Raw genomic sequence first — 23,965 nt, forward strand, 5'->3', positions numbered from 1 at the left:
TTTAATACATTTTACATCTTACATTGCAATATGGCTGACATGCAAAATGTTGTTTGAACTTGAATTTATTTCATTTTTTAAATAGCCTATAAAGTTATAAGGATTTAGAAACTTTGTAAGAACAAGCTCTAGAGTTATAGTAGGCTATACAAGCCATATCCACAATAGAAATAACCTACATTATTCAAGTTCAGTTCTGTAAATAATAATTCTAATAATATTCTAATAATTCTAATAATAATAATACCAGTAGTAAAAATACACCACATGGTCATGAATTAAAATGTTTTGTGACTGTAAAAAGATAACGTTTTAAAGCGTGGCTGAGAAAAATGTGTTCAATAGTCAGATGCAGAGGTTTAGTCACTGTTGAGTATTGTTTGGCTAGCCGTCAATTCCCCAGTGACGCAGCATTAACTGGACAAAGATATTTATATTATATAAGCCTGACACTCTCTAAAGGAAATTCCTAAACATGGCTTTAACTGCCTCATCAGTGTGAACGGACAAATAATAAAGCCAATGTATTTCTTAATATATTCTTAATTTCTTTAATGTTTTTGTAAGGATGACAATTAGCAGTTACACTGGTTATCCAGTGACAGCTTTGTTCACAATTGAAAGATCTGATCTGAATAAAGACTCTATCTATCTATCTGCAGGCTGAAGCTGTGAATTGCAGTCAAGCTGAGGAACAGCCGCCCTACATCCTATTGGCAAGGGCAGCAAAGAACAGGGTCTATTAGTTCAACATTGTGCTAGGAAAACAGTAAATTCAGCCCATGTTTTCAGTGTCAGCTGTTTCCTTTGAAATATGGACCATCTAGAGCACCATTTCATAAACGCGCTCCATGACATAAGGATGATTTAATAATGGGTTTACAAGTTTCTGATACAGAAATAAAAAAACACACTTTTGCATTTACTGTCTGAATTTGTCATGCACTTTGAAAAAATGTAAAAACAAATCAAAGAGATTTAGAGTGTGAGTGATGCTTTTTATGAATAATGTTCTGGCAATTGTAAAATATGTATTTTATTCACATTAGTGTATTGACATGCAATTCAATGCCCCAGTAGAAGACGTCACATCCGTGAGTTCACATGGCCACGGAAGAAAAAGAACGGAGACACATTTTGTAACATACAGTCCTGCTGTTCTTATTGATTATTGATAAAGCATAATTCAGCATCAAAACTTTGGTAAAATAGACATAAATCAACTGTATAGAATCAATGTACATTCTTTACATAATCTATAATCACAAATATCACATAGCATTAATTTTGTTAATAAAAAGTCTGAATTACATTATCGTCTGCTTTGAACTTTGTTGTGCAAAAATCTGTAAGCTTTATGCTACCATGTAAACTGAGTGAGTATGTTACTATATTTACTCGTAAAAGAAACTGCTAAAAAAATAATAATAAAAAAATCCCATGTGCGAGGTAGTGGAAGATCTGGAACATCTCGTTACATCTTATTGGCTTTCCAGGAGAGGTAAGAGTTCCAGGCAACAGCCACGATCTGGACAACAGCTAATCTGAAAAACACAAGCATAAACAAATGACTCGTAGAAATCATCTGTGTCTTACATATACATCCCATTCATGTCTTAAAAAAAATAATACAAACATAATCCAAATCCAGGCAAAACAGACCAGCTGACTCTAGTTGTTAATCCCAGTGGGGAAATGAAGGTGCCAGTAAGAAGTAACATCAAACAATGCACACATCAAAAATCCCAACAGTCAAAATAAAAATAAGAGCCTAATTAAAGTTTCCCAGCTTTAAACTCCTTCCATAATGCCGTGCTGCACACAGGGTTTCTGAGGACGTCGTGAACGTTCTTTTCCCAGAGACGACCTTAAATCTCCAGCACTGTTGGATTTGTGCCCCGCTGCGATGGACCAATTATCATTATCATTGATCACTTGACTTTTGAGGCTAAAAAAGGCTCATATTTATAAATAAAGAGCTTTACCTGTGGTGGAGAGGGATGAAATAAAAATTGGCTATCTGCACTGCAGGCCAAAGCTGGAAAAATGAAGACATGTTGCATTAAATACTGTAGAACTGAACTGAATAAATTGAAGAGAAAAAAAAGACACACACACAAAAAAAAAGGTACGCCACTTACATAGTAATTGGAGATCAAGGCATCCGTGTAGTCCTATTGGGATATGAAAAATGCAGAGTAAATATATGATCCGACAAAAATGCTGTTTAATATTATTGCTTATAGTTCAGGTTAAAGATGTGAACCCTAACCCTGAAGTATTAAACTTTGGTGGGGAAAAAAAGCTCGTTGAGGAGAGGTGTGCTATTACATTTCTAAGCAATCAGACTTTTTTTGTTTTACTTACTGGACGATAAAATACATAAAACCCCAAATTCTACTAAAGGAAGCAGCAGGTTATCATAGAGCATCATAGAGGTCATTGGCACTTTTTACTTGGGCCAGTAAGCAAACACTAAACCATGTAGAGCCCCATAGACACTGCATTAGCAATCGCAGACTGTGCGATTTCGGCAATGCTATAAGATCATTACAAATCCAACTTGTACGGCATGAATTAATAAACTTGGGTACGACATGCATGTAAACTGTGGGATGATGACACCTATTGAATCGTAGGCTACGACGCAAGTTAGTATAGAAAAATAAAACGTCATATGGTCATGGCTAGTGGAAAAATACATGCCAACTTAAGAGTTTGAGGAAAGTAGTTTTAAGTTGTAGCACCATGTCACGTTGATCAATTTCATGTTGCTTTTTATTGGACGTAGGTCGTAGCAGTAAACACACTGCGAGATGATCATGCTTCATTTATGACACTGTCAGAAAATCATCACAGGTTATCTTTGGTCGCAACACTGTGACAACGGCGGTCTTTGAACCTCTCTCACTGTAAGGTGTAGGACCAGCGTTTAGGAGTCATGACCACAGAAATCTCCACGATTGTTCATCTTTCGTCTGGGCATAAAAGACACTTTGAGCATCTTAACAACCATAGCAATGCCCTTAGAAACCACTCACAACATCCACTGTGGCCTTCCACACACACAATTTAGTTGAGAAAACTGGGAAAAAAGCTTCGTTTTAATTCATTATTTTCAGGCAACGGATCATAACTAGGCTTAGAATACAATATAATGAAGTGTTTCTGACCCTGCTTGTTCCCATCTAATATTCCCTGCAATGTTTTGAGCTAATTGACATTTCTTCAAGCATAAGCTGAAGGACTATGTGAGAACCATAATACAAATTTTTGATTAATATCAATTTCCATGTAATTAAAAATAATCATGCTGTTGCAAAGACCTAATCAGAACCACGCCGGCTGCTTTTACAGATCTGTCAAAGGACCCGACTAGAACAGCAGTGAATACACAACAACATTTAGATATTATTCTGCTTGCTCCAGATGAGTCAAAATATTATGACCGCCTGCCTGACATGCTGTTGGTCCTCCGCGTGCTGACCCGTTGAGGAATGAAGTTATCCTGTGGTACTGTAAGACATTAGCAGCAGATCCGTAAAGTCTTGAAGTTTGTGAGGAGCAAACTGGAGCACATCCCACAGACACTCAGTTGGATTGAGATCTGGATATCATCGTCTCACAGTGCATTCTGGTGTCATCACTTGCCCAGGAAAACGTGGCGCATAAACAAGGCCCGTGATGTAAAAGAAAACCGGACTCATCGGACCAGGCCTTCTTCCACTGCTCAAGGTCCAGTTCCGATGCTCGAGTGCCCATTGTATGCCCTTTCGACGGTGGACGGGTCATCATAGGCACTCTGGTCTGTGGCGCAGTGATTGTGTGTGTTCTTCATACCTCGTACACGATAACATTGTGTGCTTGTGTATAATCCTTTCTAATTTAATCGTTTTAATTTTTGCTTTAAAATAGTAAGCAATCAGTTTTTAGGTTCAGAATGTAATGTTTGTTTTTTAACACTTTTTTTGTGTTTGTTTGTTTGTTTGTTTTCATAGGCTTTATATTACTCATTGTTTGGAGGACAGCATTGGGCAGGATATGGAATAACATTGTTTAAAATAATGCATACATTTTTTTTGTAATGTATAATAATTTTGTAAATTTTTCATCCAATTAATCGATTCATTTAAAAAAAATATTTATCGTTATCAAAATAAATAAAAAAATATATATATATATTACTAACAATTAACTAATAAGATTAAAGTGTCTGAAGTAGAAATTCACTGGTTATAATTCCTTTTTTTTCTTCTTTTTGTCCCCCTTGTTACCTGTTCATTCATGCTTCCATCATGTCATGACGCTGGTTCTTAAACCCAGCCGAAGGGTCTCCACTGAGGCAGAGAGTGGTCACGGTTCCCTCGAAGTGTTGTAAGAGCTCCACAACTCCGTCCCACCGCATCAACCACAAGTCAACACCCTCCTACCCCTGGTGCCATATAAAAATCAAGTCATCTGGAACATGAGGGCCCTCTTCTCTGCTAGTGTCATCTTTTGAAAGGTCATCTTAGTGAGATTGAGTGTGTAAAAAGAAGCCCGTATTAGAAACTTGTGCTCTTTCTGTTTGTACTCTTCGCCTTAACAGTTTCTAATTAAGAATGAACAAGGCACCAGCCACCTGGGGTGAAACTACCGCGGGCCCGAGACGTCGTCATATTGTTCCCGCTGAATTTGACGTCACAGGAATTTAGCCCCTGAGGGACAGAGAGCTTTTCTTTTTTTTTTTGGACCGTTTTGAACACACAAAGACAGAGAACACAAGAGGGATGCTAATATTCGACATCTTTAGAAGCGAGCAACATCAAAGACCAGACAAATCCCGAATGCCCTGGAAACTGCCCACAAGCAGAAAGCTGTAAGCTACTGTTAACAATGATCAAACCAGAGGTTCAGAACAACCCCGAAGACTTGAATGTGCCGTGTTCTAGTCACTTCATTCTGACATTGATCTGTTATAGCACCAGGTTATAAAGCGCCAAACGGCTCATGGTGAAAACAATAATGAGCGGATGAGTTGCTGGTTCTAATCTTGGATTTTCGGCGAGCTAATGTGCACTTAACCTTTCAATATAACATCAAAAGCTGCGCAACTCTCTAGACTCACACTTGATGATGATGTTTGCACTTGGTGTCATTAAAGTTAGAGAAAGTAGTCAGTGGGGAGATGGCATTTACCTCGACTTCACAGATTATGTAGACAAATCAAATTGTTTTAGCAATTGTATGTCTTTGCCAAAGTTATGTTGATTTACTTTAGATTAGCTGTGCATTTTTAATAAATATAATTATATAAATAACGTATTTAATACATTTAATTTCATTATTATATTAAATTACTTAAATTAAGTCTTTTCATAAAAATGAAGTGTATTTTTTGTTTATTGCTTGAAAATTCAATCAGTTCAATTTGGTGCCACTATTGGCACAGAAATGACATACTTTACCTTTAAAAATGAACTTTTTTATTAACTATAAATTATTATTAAATATGAATTATATTAACGGTGCCTGGTTCGTTCTTAATTACATAGACAAGACAAATATGTTTAATCATAATTTTTAGATTTATAGTAAAATATGTTTGCTTAACTTATGAATTTTCCAAAGAACCCTGATTTGAAAGAAAGAAAAAAAGAAAGAAAAAGAAAAGAAAATACAAAGAAAAGCTAAATAAGTTAAAAAAGTACAAAAAGAAAAGCAAAGAAAGAATAAAAAAGAAAATAAAAAAAAGAAAATAAAATAAAAACTAAAGTAAAACAAAAGAAAAAAGAACAATAGCCAGAAAAAAGTGAAAAGAAAACAAAGAAAAAGTAAAAGTAAAAAGAATAGAAAAAAAGAAAAAACTAATTATAAAAATGAAAGTAGTAAGAATAAAAGAAGAAAGAAAAAGACAAACAAAAGAAAATGAGAAGAGATTATACAGATCTTTAGATAAACGGCATCAGCATCATCCATTGAAAACTCCAGATCCGGTTACGGTTTCTTGTCACTTATTTAGCAGTTGCATTGGACCTAAAGCGACACAGAGTTGCCTAACTGAAGCCCAGTTTCCCTGGAGATCTCCTCTGGGTTAAGTGCCATTGACACAATCAGAACACCAGTTCACAATTCACAGGCCATTCCAACCTGAGATCAAACCTATGACCTTTCCATTCCTCAACCACAGCCTTAACCACTCAGCAAGCTCATAATGATGGTCAGAGAGCTGCCATTGCAGGAGCATCCTGCGTTTAGCTCTGCTTGAAAGGGCACTTCTGCGAGCAGCATCTGAACTGCCCTCTTGTCACTCTTGTATCACCAAATTGCCTGACCTATAGCCATTATAAACAGAGGTAGACGCCATCCACAACAAGTCGTGGGTTTTAATCAGCATCAGGGGTCCTGTTTCAAACAAAAATGGATCAGAGTGATATTCTTTCAATCGAGTCGCATCACCAAAGTTAGTGATTGGCTTTCAGCTCACATTGGCTGTTTGGGTTAATGAGAGCATTTATCATTAGCTTTCTGTCTTTTCTGGCATTTAGGTGACTGACCTTTCAGTCTCATTTTAACTCCGCCACCTTCCCTACATAAATAATTGATGGCCACACTCAGAGACACTGCTGCGTCAACCGTTGTTCCTACAAGCCCATGAGTCACTCCTCGCTGGTCCAGCCCTCCGTCCCTTCATCCCTCCATCCGCGGAAATACTCTAATTGTCCCGTGCTAATATAAGGATCACAGGACAGAGAGTGGACTTTCAGGAAGACCGATGGAGTAGGAAAATATTTACATTGGCAGTGAGGAACTAGATTACTTCTAAAAAATATTTCAGGATCTTGCAGATTTGTGTATGCGACTAAAATCAGTATAGGAGGCATTTAATCCTAATTATAATATTCATATAAATTATAGTTATTAATTATTTTACAGCACTGTTCAAACGGTTGGGGTCAGTTGGTTTTCTTTTATTATTTATTAATAATTTGATTCAGCAAGAATGCATTTAACTGATGAAAACTGATAGTAAACACTTTTAGATTACTTTTATTTTTAATATTCATCAGAACCCTGAAAAACATATATCACGATTCCCACAAAATATTAAGCAGAACAACTGTTTTTAACATATAATAATAATAAATATTTCTTGTGCAGCAAATCAGCCTATTAGAATGATTTCTGAAGGATCATGTGACATTGAAGACTGGAGTAATGATGCTGAAAATTCAGCGTTGCCTTTACAGGAATAAATGTCATTTTAAAGTTACTTTAAATTGTAATAATACATCACTATATTACTGTATTTTTGATCAAATAAATCCAGCCTTGGTCAGCATAAGAGACTTCTATCAAAAACATTTAAAATCTTACCAACCCCAAACTTTAGAATGATAGTATATATTTCATTAATTATTTTATATTAATGCTGAAGAAAAATTAACTTATACTATTACTTACATTACATAAAATATTCCAATACAAGGCTACAGGATAATTTTCGGTTCTATTCCATTCGGTTTTCATAACATTCCAGTGCATCCAATTTGTTTTGGTTTCAGTTTCTGCCAAAAGCGGAATACTAATACTAGTCATTGGTGTTGTCTTAATGCTAATTTTGAATCCAGGCTTGTGATGAAAACTGACCCTCTTGAGCTTGGCCACATTCTGCTCCACAGTCAGTCCATTGAGCGCTCCAGATATTCCCAGGAAAGCACCCAAGAAACACGGAGCAAAGCACACCTGTGGATATACAAAGACCTGGTTAGATCAGAGAGCACCTACAGGAACTGTAACTGTTCATTTATAGATGACATATACATGTACATGGTCAATCAAGTTCAGTGTTCATAATAAATACCATTATACAGCTAATACAGCCTAATTGTTAATTTATAGACTACTGGCGCACATTTTCACATCTGATGAAATATGCATGCGATGCGCATATTGAAAGCTATCAAGGAGACAATGACAGACTGATGCATCCATTTATTATTAGCACACTAGAAATTCCTTCATGTGTGGTTTTCCAAAGGACATCCCAAGCAGATTTGTTACAGATATCATAAAAATGTGTCAAACACAAACTAAAACCAGCCCCTTTATTTCTCTTTTTACTTTTAGGGTAGAAATTCCACAATGTTTTATCCTTTATAATTTTAAATGGCAAGAGACATGTTTTTTGGCATGTAAAGTGATGTAAGCTATGGACATGCTGGCATTACCTTCCACTGACTGTTGGAATCTTTAGCTATTGAGCCATATTTGATTCATAATATTGTACAAAATGGACAATTGAAATATCAAATGACTTCAACATCTGTGGACCACTTTTCCTTAAGGTTTACACAGCGTTGTAAGACCATCAAAGAAACAAAATGTAATATCCAGAGACGAAAACAACCGCATACACAACTTCTCGCTGGCCGTATGGGCTTTTAGAAATTTAGAAAGTGGGTCTCTAAAAATAGCCCTCGAATCTGTTTTCTGAATAAATGTGGGAGAGCAGGCTGGCGTTGTAAGCGCTGTTGTTTGGGTGTAATCCGGTGATGGGGAGAGGGCCTGTCTTGCGTGCCTTTGTCCGCTTCATCCTGTACATTCATTCCACCAATCATGTAAACAATGACTTATGCAAACGCTCATTTGTTTGACTGCCTATCAGGAGATGGATTACTTGACATGCATGAAGGGAGAGCTCAGATGGGATACCCAAAAGGGATAAAGTATGTAGCAGCTCTAACTACAAATCTCAAAATAAAATAGCAGCTTCTAAGCACTTTAAATGTGTCTGCAGACTCCCAAAAAAAGACACAACAGTCGGCTCAAAGGACAACTTTCCATGGGTCTATTTATTACCAAGACAGGAAAGACATTTTAAAACATACCGAATGTTGAGATCTGATTTTATTGTTGGTCTTTTGTATTGCTTTTATTAATACGGTGAGGAGAACAGGGAGGACACCATGGGGGAATATTTGTATTTATAAAATAAACTATATATATATATCTAAAGGGTTTGAAATTAACACCCGCCAACCTGCCAAATGCGGGAAAACTCAACTGTGGCGGGTAACGCTGCCAAATCACTAGCCAATTTGCTGTGTTATTATGTTTACTCACTTTGCTGGGGAAGTTCATGTAAGACAAATCTGCGCAGATTTAGTGCAAATACTCAACTCATGAGTCATCATGACATATTAAACACAGGGTTTTGCGCATATCTGGCTTACTTGAACACATGTCACTATGCAACATAACGGCGCGCTTGTGAGGAAGGGAAGAAGATTGCTGGATGACAGGATTTGTTTGAATAAGAAATTAATGTATGAAATCCAAATTTTTTATATATATATAGCCTATAAAAGCTGTGACGTAGTTAATCTGGTTAAATCCTTCTTCCTTTTTTGGCTAGTAGAAGTTCTGAATGGTCGGTAACTTAAAAATTTAGTAGCCAAATTGGCCAGTGGGTGAAAAAAGTTAATTTCAAACCCTGTATGTATATGTATGTATACACCGGTATATAAATATATATATATACACAAACATGCATCGCAAATGTGTCTTAAAACTATAGATATTAATACCATGTAGATCTCACACACAAAAGTGCAATACATAGCTCACCTGGTCAGCCAGCATTTTCTTCAGAGCTGCACTTTTAGTACCGCCAGTAACAAGTTTGTCCAGCACCTTGTACCATCCACCGACCAATGGACCCTTCAAAACACAGGAAACATAATTAAATATGTGAAGTACATTAAAAAAAATCCAAAGACTTCAGTAAACAATCATGAACAAAAGCTCAGAACATTGAGGACGTGCCAGTGGTTTCATTTGTTTATGAAGTGATTCTGAAAACAGCGGGCTGTAATTAGCTCCAATCCTCTGTGAATTAATGAGCTTTCCTTTTATTTCCCAGTGTGGTTTCAGTCTGGGCCTGATTAGCAAACTGATCAATAAATGTGTCAAACAGTGTCTACCGGGGGTGTTTCAGTCAATGATGACAACTGAATTCTTCGGTTAATCTCTCTTTTAATGCAATTATAATTTGTGGTTCAGCAGCATCGATGTAAAATCACCCACCAATGCTAAATTATGCATATGGGCGTCTTTAACAAACAGCTGTGCACTTGTTTGAAAAGACGTCTGTCATTTTCCTAAGCACGGTGAAAATATAGCAGCTGTATGCCAACTTTCTGCATTTTTTCCTGTTTCCTGTCCTATTAGAAAAACAAAGGATGTCATACCACGACACATAAAAATGATTAATACTGAGCTTCTGCTTAATTCGGTTGATTGGGCAATAAGAACACAGCCTATAACCATAAACCGCCAACAGAAAATAAGCACGTCAGAAATGCAATATAATTACAGCTCAATGGACAGAATATCTTTCACAGATTTCCACAGGAGATACAGGACAAATTTTACCTCAAGTTCTGACCTATGGTTCGCACTTTTGTTCTAAACGCAGTTCTTACTGCACTAATAATAACGACTGAGGTCTGATGTTTAAAACACTCAGACTTGTAAAAGCTTTAAATCATACAGGCCATTTGCAGATTAGTCCTCAAGTCATTTGAACAGAACAAGTGCATTAGTGCTTTGTGTGTGTGAGAGAGAGAGGGAGGACGGGAAGAGCAGGATGCTCAATGTGTCAATCACTGTGTGCAGTTATGCAACTTTATCACCTGTTCCAACAAATGACACCCTACACATGATCTGTAATGGCCATAACACAACAGACATTTTGCAACATACCATTATACGTTTTTTTTTTGTCTTTGTGAAATTGTATTGTTATCATCTAATGTAAGTCTGAACTGGAAATAGTTGTATTTAATTCCAGGTTAAAACAGCGAGTGCTTTTGAGAATGACATAAAAATTAAATTAATAAAAAAACAGTCAAGCAATCGTATGAAATGTATTGTAAAACAAAAACATAATTTGGTATACACTACCGTAATAAAAATAAATAAAAAAAAGCATTATTTTGTTCAGCGATGATGGATTAAATTGATCAAATTTGTGAGTAAAGACATTTATAATCTTTCAAAAGATTTCTATTTCAAATACATGTATCATGGTTTCTGCAAAAATATTAAGCAGTGCAACTGTTTATGAAAATGTATAATAATAATAATAATAAGATAGATTCTTGAGCACCAAATCAACATATTAGAAATGATAAAAAATCATGTAGGAGCAATGGCTGCTGAAAATTGTGTTTTACATTACAGGAATAAATTAAATGTTTTAAATATCCAACAGTTATTCTAAATTGTAATAATATTTTGCAATATTACTGCAATATTTTAATGCATTTATGATCAAATAAATGCTGTCTTGGTTAGCATAAGAGACTTAATGCGACATAAGAAAAAAACATCTTACTGACCACAAACTGTGTGTCAGATGTCAGCCTCTAAAAGGCACGTTACACACGTATGAACAAAACAAACTGTGGCCGTCCACATGAGATTATAGCTACACCATTCTGGGCCAAAAAGCATCTTTCTCCACTGAAAGCTTGTATTCTAATGAAATTATATATTTTTGCAAGAGTATAAAATATACAAAACAAAGGCCTGGTTTCACAGACAGGGTTTAGATTAAGTCTAAGTTTAAGTAGCTTTTATAAACGTGCCTTAAAAAAAAACTATTTCAAATACTAGTGTGCATCTTGAGATGAAAATGGCAGCTAGCTATTTAAGGTATGTCAGTGCAAGTTGCTTTTAGTTAAAACATGCATTAGTGTCACAGAATCACAGGAGACTTACGACAAAGAAGAAGCCAATGCTCATCATCTTGGCGGTGCGTCTCACGCTGTGATTGGCCAGTCCACGGCGCTCAATCAGCTGCTGGGAGATGACATCACCCAAACCCACCAGAGAGCCTGGAAGAGAGAGAAAGAGGGGGTGCCAGTCAGGCATCTGTTTGTCCCCACTGCCCAGCGTGAAGGCTTGCACTCAGGTAATCATGCCAAAAGAGAATTGACAGGAAAGACTCTTTCAAGATTTTTGCTGCCCCATTCACTCCATACTGACTGGGTGTAGAGAGCGAGGCTAAAGGATAACAGAAAGTAGTCGTAAAGGATAACAAATCCTGACTTTTTGACCATTAGACTATCATTTACGGTACCATTACAAAGTTTGGGGTCAGCATTTTTTTTAAATAAATAAATTAGTACTATTATTCAGAAAAAAAACACCATAATTCAACTGATCAAAAGTGACAGTAAAGATATTTATCTGAAATAAATGCTGTTCTTTGGAACTTTCAAAGAATCAAAGAAACACAAATTATGCAGCACAACTCTTTTCAACATTGATATAGTGACACTGATCAATATGTAATGATGCTGATGAAAATTCAGCTTTGCGATCACAGAAATAAAAAATATTTTTAAAGCATATTTAAATAGAAAACAATAATTTTTAATTGTAATGAAAAAACTTCAACTTCAAAACTTTGTTCAAGTGTACATAATATTACAATCTTTAGCTTTTTGTTTTTATTGTTTTTTTTATTACCAATTCTACCATGTACTGACTTAATTACATTTATACTTCTTCTACAATGATTCAAAAACATATTATTTACTAAATTTGTATAAAAACAACAGTAGACAACTCAAAATAACAGAGATCATAACTATAGTAAAACAAAGACGCAAAGATTTCAAGAAATCCATCCAGTCACTCCACAATGACCTTTAAATGTCACATTGTAAATTTCACGTTGCATCGAGACCCCCTTAGGAACACCACGGGAGGTAGTTTCCTAATAGCAGGGACAGATGTTATCCTGTAAAACACGATTAATCAGATAAGCCATGCAACAAATTCCTGAAAACACTTCGGAAACATTTTAATCCATTGCAGAAAGTAATACCAAACTCTAATTTATTAATCAAAATCTTTCAAAAGCTCCACAATGTGCCCCGATGCAAGATATATTTGACAACTTTTCCTCTTACAGACCAACTTGAAAAGTCTTCCGCTTTTAGTACAGTCCATTTGCACTATTATTGGATGAATGAATAAATTCATCTCAAAGTGTTTAAGCAACTAAACCAAGAGACACCTTTAAACGTTAGTGTGTTGACATGTCTGTGCATAAGTACAGTAGTGGCCAAAAGTGATGTCCAACCAAGGGAAATTGGCTCCTTCGCACTTTATTCAAACTTTTCAATAATTAAATATTTTGTATGCCCATGGTCAATCGGTTTTGGATATTGCTCATGTGTTGGATGTGAATGGTCACAATGTCCACAGAATTATTTCAAACCACAGTGAGACAACTACCATGCAGAATGTAAAGTGCTGTGGCTGGTCAAGGAAGACCAGATTTTGGCAGGAAGATGAAAATCACCTGAATGAGGGACCACCTCGAAACAGCTTCTAAAGACCTGGATGAGAACTCAAACCTCCAATTTCATCTTGAACTGTAAGCCAATGGCTTTAAGAGGCTGGATTCGTAGGTCTCGTACCAGTAAAGAAGCCATTTATTAGTTTTATCTACTGCAAAAAAAATATCTGCCAAAGAAAATAAGGACTGGAGAGTGGAAGATTGGGGCCGTATTCTGCAAAACGACAAGTCGAAAATTTAACAACCTAGCATAGGATGGTGTCAGGTATGTTCGTAGAAGACGAATGGAGTGTTTTAATACCAAATGAACGCATGGTGCCATTAAGCACGGCAGGGGAAACATATTGGTAATGGGGATGCATGTCTGTGTTGGAAGGATCTACAAACTTGCATGATGCATCCACTTTGAAAATGGACCAATACTTGGAAATCCTGCTGAACACAATGTAGCCAAGTATGGAGGATCTGTTTGGAGAGCAAATTTGTATTTTCCAAGATGATAACGATCCCAAACACACCGTGAATGCAACAAAGAACACAATGAAAGTGTTCATGTTTAGCATTTTGTAGTCTTCAGTCCCTTGACCATAAAGCCATTTAAAAACTTAGGGAAATGATAAACCTCAATTGTGATACTTCATGCAGGTCTTCCAATGAAATTTAACTTTGGGAAGAACTTAAGGAGGATGGGAGAGAAGTTAAGCATGACACATGGGCAAAGTTTAGTGAGTCAGATGTAGTCAAAAATAAGGGAGAACCAATAAAATATGAATACCTGGTTACATTGTGGTCAATGCATGCATTATTTCTAGTGAGATTTTTGTTTTTCTATTCCTTTTTTTAATGCATAATACAAAACCATATTTAATTGTATGCTGGAGTTTGCCTTGCCAAATAATTTTGTCATTAACCAAATGTATTTATTTTCCCAATATAACATACTCCTCATGTTTTGATTGTTTAGAACCTGAAATGTCATTAAAAGCTCCAGACATCACTTTTGCCCACTACTGTATGTGTGCATTCATCCTTGAGGAATGAACAAAAGCGGTTGAATATGAGTGATTGAAAGCTTTAGATAGACTGCAGCTCATCACATTCTCCCCATTTTCACACACACTGTGTGCCAATCACATTGACAGAGCGGTTTCCTCCTAACTGCTGGAAATGTCACAGGTCTCCTTTCTCTTCACACACACTTCGATCGTCTGCAGTCAAAGCCGCGAGGGCAGCAAATAGAGCCATGCATTATGCATGTGTACATAAACAGAGACCTCACTGGATATTGACATGTATCGCAAACCCAAAATGAATACAAACCTCAACAAAAGAAACAAAACCAATAGAACCCATCAAAAAGGAGATTTCTTCCCTTTTTTTCACATGCACGCCTGTGTGGATTGTCACACAGACCATTTAATTCAACTAATATAGCTGTGCAAAAGTCTTCACCCCAAAAAATGGTTTTAAGCTAGTTATTTATATATTTTGCAGTAGTGCGTCAAAAGGAAATATCAGTATGCATTTCCAAACATTCCTTTTGCCATTACCTTTTGCTCCACACGGAGATCTGATCTCACCATCAGAGTCCATCTGGGATTACATGAAGAAACAGAAAAACCGGAGACAGACTAAATCCAGAAGAACTACGGCAACGTCCTGCAAAGCTACTAGTACTGTAAAAAGTTGTATGCACTTGCGTAAAAATGCTCTAAAGTGAGGATGCTTTGGAAAATAGTGTCATAAATCGACTTTATTTATCCATTAACTTCTATTAACTGAATCAAATACATTTTTGGTGTGTGACGTTTAAAACATCTTTTGTCCAGGTACACTTGCACATAGTTTTTCCAAGCGTCTTGGAGACCTTGCCACAGTTCTTCTGGATTTAATCTGTGTACAAAAGAAAAAACTGAGACGGACTAAATCACAGAAGAACTGTGACAACGTCTCCAAAGCTACATAAAAAATTATTCGCAAGTGTACCTAGGACAAAAGCTGCATTACCACAGTCTGAAAAAAGCACACACTAAAGATATCTTCAACTTTTCTGATGCAATAGAACCTGAATATGGTGGATTCACTTCTGATAAGTGAGGTCACGGTTCAAAACGCATGGCGAGCTGGAGAGAAGCCGCTATTGTACACAGCATGCCATAGCAGGAGGGTGGTGTGAGATGAAATGCCTCGGAGAGGAGAATGCTGGGAACTCTGGTCTCTCTCCAGCAGGTTGTTAACGGCACAGCGGGGTGATCCACCAACAGAAAGACTGTGTCATGCTCTCACTCAACCCCACACAAACACAGCAGGCGAAGCCTTTTTCTGATCTGTGAGAGAAACACGCTGGACTCTCCGATTGCATTTTACAAGCACAGGCCTTGTGCTTCACTGCAAACGCTGACATAATGACTCAGTGTTATGACATGACTAATTGTACACAGGCACTGGACTGATGGTAGCAGCAGTGGGTTTGTGACACTAACGCTGCTTCTAGATGATCGGTTTCTTCAGAAATACCATCGAGTTCACAGAAAGCCCAGAGTAAGCCGCAAGTTCACAAACCTTTGAAGTTAAGATTAACAGGGTTTTAAATCAGTCCTTGGAAGCAGAAAAGGCAAAATAGTCTAGACCTATAATTTGAAACATCATATCAAGTATATGCTGTAGCAAATAATTATCTGTGATTAGGTCACTATTTAAAGCTTATAATAGCAAAAATAATAATATACAACAGCCATTGCTTATTTTATTATAGGCATTAGTATTAGACTGCTATTGGAAGCAGATAATATTGCCACCTATTTTTTGCAATTCTAACAGTACATAACAGCAAAACCTAAAACTATAACATTCAAAGGTTTGGGGTCGGTAAGATTTTGTTTTTGTTTCAAAAATATAGTAAAAAAAGTGAAATATTTCCATTTAAAATAAATCTTTTCTATTTTAGTATACATTTTAAAATGTTATTTATTCCTGTAATAGCAAAACTGAATTTTCAGCAGACCATGTTGAATACAGTTATGCTGTATAATATTTTTGTGGAAACCATTTTTTTCCAGGATTCTTTGAAAAATAGAAAGTTCAAAAGAACAGCTTTTTTAAAAATAGAAATCTTTTGTAACACTATAAATGCCTTTACTGTCACTTTTGATAAATTTATTGCATCCTTGCTGATATTTTTTTTTATTTCATTAAAAAACTAAATTTAACCTAAACTTTTAAATATTAGTATATATGAAATTAGTGTTGTCAAAAATATCGATATTTCGATAAATATCGATACTGAAATATCTGAACGGTACCAATACTAATTTCCCGAAGTATCGATACTAGCCGAGCGGTCACTTTCACTTCTCTCCAAAGGCGCGTTGACAAACACCACACGTGACGCACTCGTCTCATTCGCTCTGGTTAAATAGCAAAAGTGAAGTGAATGGAAAGATGGCGAGGGCGGCGCCCCCGCGACCGGCTTTGGTTGATTGATAAAGAACACCGCGAGCGGGCATGTCGGAGTCGGAGAATAGCGTGGACACGCGCTACACACCGCGAGCGGGTATGTCAGAGAATAGCGCAGACACGCGCTTCACACTGCGAGCGGGGAGAATAGCGCAGACACGCGCTTCACACTGCGAGCGGGGAGAATAGCGCAGACACGCGCTTCACACTGCGAGCGGGGAGAATAGCGCGGACACACACTTCACACTGCGAGCGGGGAGAATAGCGCAGACACGCGCTTCACACTGCGAGCGGGGAGAATAGCGCGGACACACACTTCACACTGCGAGCGGGCTGCGGGCACCCAAAAGATTGTTTGACAATCAATAATCCCTCACATCACTCATTTTTTAAAATTATTTTATAGGTGAAAACAGACTTAAGGAACAGGCTCCAGGGGTACCATTTAGCAAGCATAGGCTACGCTCAGCATCAGGGGTGTTTGTTGTTTGGACAGACCTTTCCCCACTGCTAAAAAAATCCTAAACGAAACACTGTAACTCTTCTCATTTTAACTTTTCTGAAACATTAACCAAGATGGCCTAGTATTGTTGAAATAAGTCTGTGTTGTCTCGTTTTTTCACCGTAATTCTTAAAGTTAACATAATCTGACTGAGGAATCTTAGACAAGTAAATATTTTAACTGTGGTCAAATGTAAATTAACTTGTGCCTATTTAACTTTATTCAGAAAATTATTATTTAATTCTGCAATTTGCCTTCATTAGCGATTATCATCAATTTGATTACACAGATATGAATTAAACTAAACAGCTAGACAATGGCATCTCTGAATTCAATAATGAAATGCCTTTAACTGAAAATTTAATGTTTAATCTTATTATTATACATTACTGACACTCTATCCTCCAATTTGATACTGTTAAGTGCTTTTTTGTTACAGTAGGCTATATTTTAATCTTTGATAACAGTAGGTTATACAAATACAACGGGTCATGTTAGCCCTGGTCCAATAAAAAAATATTAACAGATAGAACTCAGTACATTTTTGTTCATGTAAAATATACCTCATTGTCATGTTCTAGACTTGTTATATTTAGCTTTAAATAAAAAAAATACCCCCTTAATATAGTGGCAGTTTTTTTCTCTGTGGTATCGAAAATGGTATCGAATATCGATATTTTTCTAGGTATCGTATCGAAGTTAGAAATTCTAGTATCGTGACAACACTATATGAAATATCAGTTATATATCACAGTTATATATCATATACTAACATTAAATATAAAAGTATTGGTATTATAAGTATCACTGATTAGACTGCTAATGAAAGCATTGGGACTGTTTCAAAGAAATAAGACAGACCTATACATATCGACAATCATCTCAGATTATCAGCCATAACATAAATACATAGCATAAATCTTCCAGAATTTGTATATTGGTGCGTGCCTAATGAAAACACATCTATATAAAGTCAAGCTGTTTACAATGACAACAATGTTTCCACATCAACACCCCCTGATCTCTAAACACTCATTACGCTTCACCTTGACTGGCTAATTTGCAGGATCCTTAAAAAAATTATTCTGAAGCCATATACAGAACTGCCAGGGAGGAGAAATGGAGCAACACATAAAAAAAATGCAACTGCCTTTAAATTTAGCGGACAGCTGCTTCCTCACACTTGCCCAAATATCATGGTTTACAAAGGACATTCTGCCTTAACAACAGAGCCAAGCGAGGCAACGTAGCCCCTTTTAAGTGACCTAACCTTTTCGTAAAATGTCAAGGAAAGACTAATAATCCAGTATAGCAGACTGAAAAGAGCCAGAAACCTTTGCCATGCTTTTACTGGGTCATCTTATCAAAACAGCACCAGCTTATTGATCAAGGTAGGCAGAAGCAGGCAGACAGGAGGGCAGAGGCTGAGTGAGAGCTAACAGCATGTTGTGAAGTGATGACAAACACTTATATTTTCCACTTCTTGGTTTAACTTGACGTTAACAGGTTGAGAAGCACAGAAGACTAAACTCTTAAAACATCCGTCAAGAATAGCCTGCCCTGGTAAGGGACCTTTTCTCATTTGCTTTCATCTTTGCCCCATGAAAAACAGAGGCTTAAAAGTTATATTCCGGGTCTCGGATTACAAAAAAACAGCAATTTCAGAGGAAAAACAATGTCCATCTAAATTAGCAAAAACGACGACACCAACCAAACATAAACATGGTTGTTTGTCATACGCTGTGCCAAATAAAATGCAATTTACCACACACTCAGGTGCAATCTGCACCGTACCTCGTGCCAACTGGAGTATGGCACTCATCTATGCTAAATGCATCTCGAAATATGCTGATGTCAGCTCAACACTTCCCACCGTCTGTCCTTGAGGGAGAGTCTCAGGGGAAGAACAGCCCTGATTGACGCATCTTGTGCTTAGTGAAATTATCTGTGATCAATTTGGCAGGGATCTGCAGGTTCTCCATGGGGACCAGCGGCAGGCTACGGCAACCCTACCCATTTAGCTGATGAGACCAGTGTGACATGGCTTACCTGGGCTACAGTAAACATTTTCAAGCCCCATTCATTCAGGGATTTGCCCTCTTTGGATGACATTGATTTTCTCGGCTCTACATTTAGCACAGATTATGGGGTTAATGCATCGCTAATGACGCGAAAACGGAAATGTAGCGCCTTCATCCCATCTATTCATTCATTTATTCATTCGCTCATTAATCTCTTCCTCTTCACATCTGTACCTGTTATAAATAAATCCATTTGTCACTTCAACCAAGTGCATCGGTTAAAGGTGAAGTGGGAAATCTCTGTGCCACCAGTGGCAAATAAACGGAATTGCAATAACAATGGGTGTATTCCCATCAGCCTGTAGTGCCCTGCGAGGAGGACTTCACAGGGTGTTCAGCTATCTTAAGTGAACATCAATTCATCACTTCACAGAAAGTGGAGAGTTTGACTAAAATAAATGCAGTGGAATTTCATTAGTCCCAGTTTGCGTCCAGTTATTCGGGGATGTAAAGTGTGGAGGATGCAAACATTTTTAATGCAGCTATCATGGTTATGGGTTCCATAAGGTAATACACTACATAAAAAGTGAATACATTTTAAATAAACATTAAATAAATGTTGTTCTTTTGAACTTTCTATTCATCAAAGAATACTGAAAATTTGTATTTCCATAAAAATGTATAACAGCACAACTGTTTTTAATTGTGATAATAATAGAAAATGTTTCTTGAGCACCATAAAAGCATATTAGAATGATTTCAGAAGGATCATGTGACACTGAAGACTGCTGACAAATTCAGCTTTGCCATCACAGAGATATATTAAAATAGAAAACAATCATTGTATTATTTTAATTTTCACAGTATTACTGTATTTTTGATCAGATATATGCAGCACTGGTGCACATAAGACCAGTGGTGTGCATCTAATATAACTAAATCAGATTTATTTCCCGACTATATTAATGAAAAAAATGACAATTAAAATAATGTCTCTTTTCAAACTCCCCGTCTGCCATTGCTCAACAAATAGCTTCGCTCATGTCTAAACTCATGTCACTGGTTGGGCTGATCGGGATGCTCAAACAACCTACAAATAGTTGACACTGTATATCAAACTGGCTTATGAAAAAATAGGCCTATTTTAACCAAAAAACGTAACCTTGAACTTCCAACTCACTCAAGTTGTTCACCTTGCCCACGAATGCCAAGTTTTATTGCATTCGATTTATTTGAAGGCAAGATCACGTCCCTTGGTCTGTGAATAAGCGTTGGTCCACACGACTGTGAAAACATCCAGTTATTATTTAATTTTGAAATAACCCCGCTTCCCTCTCATTTAAAGCATCTTGCGGTCTAATATTAAACCTATACCCATAAGGCTAAAGTTTCTATAAATACTCGAGCACTCCCTGATGTGGAAAACAAAGGCGATGAATCATAGCTCATGTCTGTAATCTTGATTACATAAAACTCAATCGCTCTGCGACACGAGGCCACTGCTGATTTTAAGCATGTTGGCCAAGTTGTCAGTGGCAGTCTAGCCAAGCACTAATTAATCCTAATGCTACAGTTTGAATGACTCATAATACACCCAACAGCTTGTTTAAGCAGCCTCATTGATTAACAATAAGAAGTATTCTCATTCACTCATTTTGTTAAACGAGGTGAAAAATATTGCTGTCAAACTGCTTAGTTAATGCACAGTAATCACACATGAAATTAAAGCTGAAGTGTGTCATTTCAGCACTACGGCGACACCAAATGAAAATGCTAAATTAGTGATTGTTTTCAAATTAACTTTACACTCCCTGTGTCTGCCATTGTTCTGAAATGGTTAATTGATCAGTCTTACCTGAAAAAAAAGAAGAAGAAAAAAGAGAAGTAAAATCATACGGAAGACTTTCAGAACAAGACATTTCCCACAATTGCTTGGTTTCAAGTTTAAACTGCACTTAAGTTCTGAAAGTGTTAATATGTTTCCATAGTACATTGAACTCTGATGTCAAAAGGCAAATGACATTTTGATTCCTCATCACCTGAATGTTTCAATCTAGACATCAACATCTGTGTTCAGCTAAAAAGAAAGTCTCCAGCAGAACAACTCCGACTTTGACCATTCATTAAATATGTTGTTTTGTGCTGTCATCTTCTGGTACAATGGTGTAATTGCAGCAAAAATATAATAAATTCTTACCCCGTGTTTCACAGACTAGGCTTAAGCCAAGTCCCAGACTAAAATGCATGTTTGAGCTGTTTCTACTGAAAGCGACTTGCACTGACATATCTTAAAATATGTTACTGCCATAGTTTTATCTCAAGGCCCGGTTTCACAGACAGGGTTTAGATTAAGCCAGGATTAGGCCTTAGTTCAATTAGGACATTTAAGTAGCTTTTATAAACGTGACTTAGAAAAAAAAAAAAACATTATTGCTGTGCATCTTGAGACCAATGGCAGTAACATATTTTAAGATATGTCAGTGCAAGTTTGCTTTCCATTAAAATAGCTCAAACATGCTAAGCTCAAACAAAGACAGTTGGTGGACCCCATTGACTTCCATAGTATCTTTTTTTCCTACTATGGAAGTCAATGGGGTCCATCAACTGTCTGGTCACCAACATTCTTCAAAATATCTTCTTTTGTGTTCAAAAGAAGAAAGAAACTCATACAGGTTTGAAACAACTTGAGGGTGAGTAAATGATGACAGAATTTTCATTTTTGGGTGAACTATCCCTTTAAGCCTGGTCTGTGAAACCGGGGGCAAATGTGTTGGATGCAAAAGGTGATAGATAATGTAAACATTCCTGTTTCAAAAGTTGTAATTTATATTCAATAGCATTTAAATTGAAAACAACAGTTAAAATAGACTTTCCCACCCCTCAATCTATACTCCCACCCTGTAAAACACACAGTGACAAAGTTCAAGCAAACAGCGAGGCAGACTGTTGCTGAGAAGGGCTTTCCGTTGTTTATATGGCTGATCTATTATTGACGCTCAGAAACAATCCGGCTGTTTAGAAGTGATGATAGTGCTAAAACAGGAAAGGTAAATATTTCATCAATAGCATCTGAGATGGAGTTGACCTAAAGGGTATTGGGAACAATAGGGCTACAAAAAAAGAAAAAGAAAAAAAGAAACGGTGGTGATAAAGGGAGGAATACAGCTCTTACCCGCAGTTATAATCTGCACTGTCCATGGACGTTTGGCTATCAGCAGCTGATAAGATCTCCAGAGACCCGCCATGGACAAAGTCTAAGAAAAACGCAAGACCACTGAAATTACTACAATGAAAACTGCGGCAGAAATAGAAAAATTGCTGACAATTTAAAGCTATTAATATGTGGCTGCCTGGCCAGAATAATATCAACGTCATGTCATGGCATTCAATTATTTTGAGAAAAATATTCAAACACATATCTCTTTGTAAATTTATGAAACACGTAATGCAACATGTAATTTTATGCAGATTTATGCAACACGTGCTTTATTGCTAGTATGACGAATAGCATTCGCAGCGTTGTTGCGTCCAGTTAAAATTGCAAATTTAGAACAGTGCGAAATAAAAAACAAAACAAAATTGTAATTATTAAGAATTATAAGCACAATAGCTTTACAAGTAAAAGGTAAAGCATAATCATAAAACAACTCTGGCCCTTGAGATCAACTTTCCTGCAATTTATCTCCAACCACTAACAGTCATTCATTTGGAAATTGGACTACAATGTCGCATTGTACATTTTTGTTTCAATAAAAAGAATCGGCTCATAATAGTAATTTGTTCGGACTAGACATTCTCGCTGTAAATTAGCCCTGGGCTGCTGGCTTTGCTGCGCCGCTGAATAGTAATCTAACTTATGTCAAAGTATTTTAGTGCGGTAAAACCATAGACTGTAAAAAAAAATAGGGTAAAACGCATGTTCGAGAACTTTTAACGATTTTTTCTGATTTTAACAGTCCCGTCACATCCGTACAGTGAGGAAAGACGCGCGCTCTGCTGATCAAAGGCGCGTGCCAAAAATCATGATGAATTTCCAAACTTCAAACCAAATGATAATTTAGGTTTTACTCGGTCGGATAAGGGTAAATCTTTTTCTTACTTTAGTGACATATAAAACTAAGTGCCATCCGTTGTACACGTGCACACACTATCACGTAACCAATCTTTCGTAACTGTTAATTGTAATTCAATTTATTTTACGACTCCTGCACAGAAAGTTTTGACCGGTACTGTGGCTTATGTTAGAAGTTTAGTCCTACCTTGTCACGTAAACCGAAGTGGTACAATGAGTGCCCGAGATGTTGGCGTTGCTGAAATTAAACCGGTGACTGCTAACGTTACTTTTAAAGACTGTCAGTGTCAAAAGAGGACGGAAAGTGACTTCAGATCAGAAGATGTGGCTGCAGTTTAAACACACACGCTGAATTAATTCAGTCGTGTATCATGACAACTTGATAAGTGGTTGACAGTTCATTTTACACCATAGTCAACAATTTAGCGTGATGCTTAAGCGTGCAGTCAGTGTGAAGCAAGCTAAAGTTCAAACTAGAGAAACAAGAGGTTTCAAAATAAAAGTCTAGTGACCGTTGAATTAGAAATGATTTTGTGTGCCGTTTTAAAACACCTAGT

General features: G+C 36.8%; 1 protein-coding gene across 5 annotated transcripts; it reads right to left on the bottom strand.

The window, feature by feature from the left end:
- Positions 1–533: 533 nt before the first annotated feature.
- Positions 534–23,924, bottom strand: mpv17 (mitochondrial inner membrane protein MPV17). Of its 5 annotated transcripts, none has more exons than XM_079584251.1 (8): positions 23,596–23,924; positions 22,509–22,590; positions 11,767–11,882; positions 9,610–9,702; positions 7,630–7,725; positions 2,142–2,174; positions 1,986–2,038; positions 534–1,544 (listed from the first exon to the last, which is right to left on the bottom strand). In XM_079584251.1, exons 2-8 carry the CDS (start codon positions 22,579–22,581, stop codon positions 1,475–1,477), a joined length of 534 nt encoding a protein of 177 aa, XP_079440377.1. In that variant the 5' UTR covers positions 22,582–22,590; positions 23,596–23,924; the 3' UTR covers positions 534–1,474. The 5 variants fall into 5 exon arrangements, with proteins under 5 accessions (XP_079440377.1, XP_079440378.1, XP_079440379.1 ...); XM_079584252.1 differs by having other exon boundaries at positions 23,272–23,598; XM_079584253.1 differs by lacking the exon at positions 23,596–23,924 and adding an exon at positions 23,436–23,593.
- Positions 23,925–23,965: the final 41 nt, after the last annotated feature.

The sequence above is a fragment of the Phoxinus phoxinus genome, assembly GCF_949152265.1.
Source record: "Phoxinus phoxinus genome assembly, chromosome: 16".
In the NCBI taxonomy this organism is placed as follows: Eukaryota; Metazoa; Chordata; class Actinopteri; order Cypriniformes; family Leuciscidae; genus Phoxinus; species Phoxinus phoxinus.

Bases quoted from the DNA above. Each gene is read 5' to 3' on its own strand.
- mpv17 (XM_079584250.1), bottom strand. From the start codon at position 22,581: ATGGCGGGTCTCTGGAGATCTTATCAGCTGCTGATAGCCAAACGTCCA. The intron at 11,883-22,508 runs GTAAGAGCTGTA...TCTCTCTTCCAG, and splicing joins AGTGCAGATTATAACTGCGG to GCTCTCTGGTGGGTTTGGGT. The intron at 1,902-1,985 runs GTAAAGCTCTTT...GGTCCATCGCAG, and splicing joins TTCATCCCTCTCCACCACAG to CGGGGCACAAATCCAACAGT.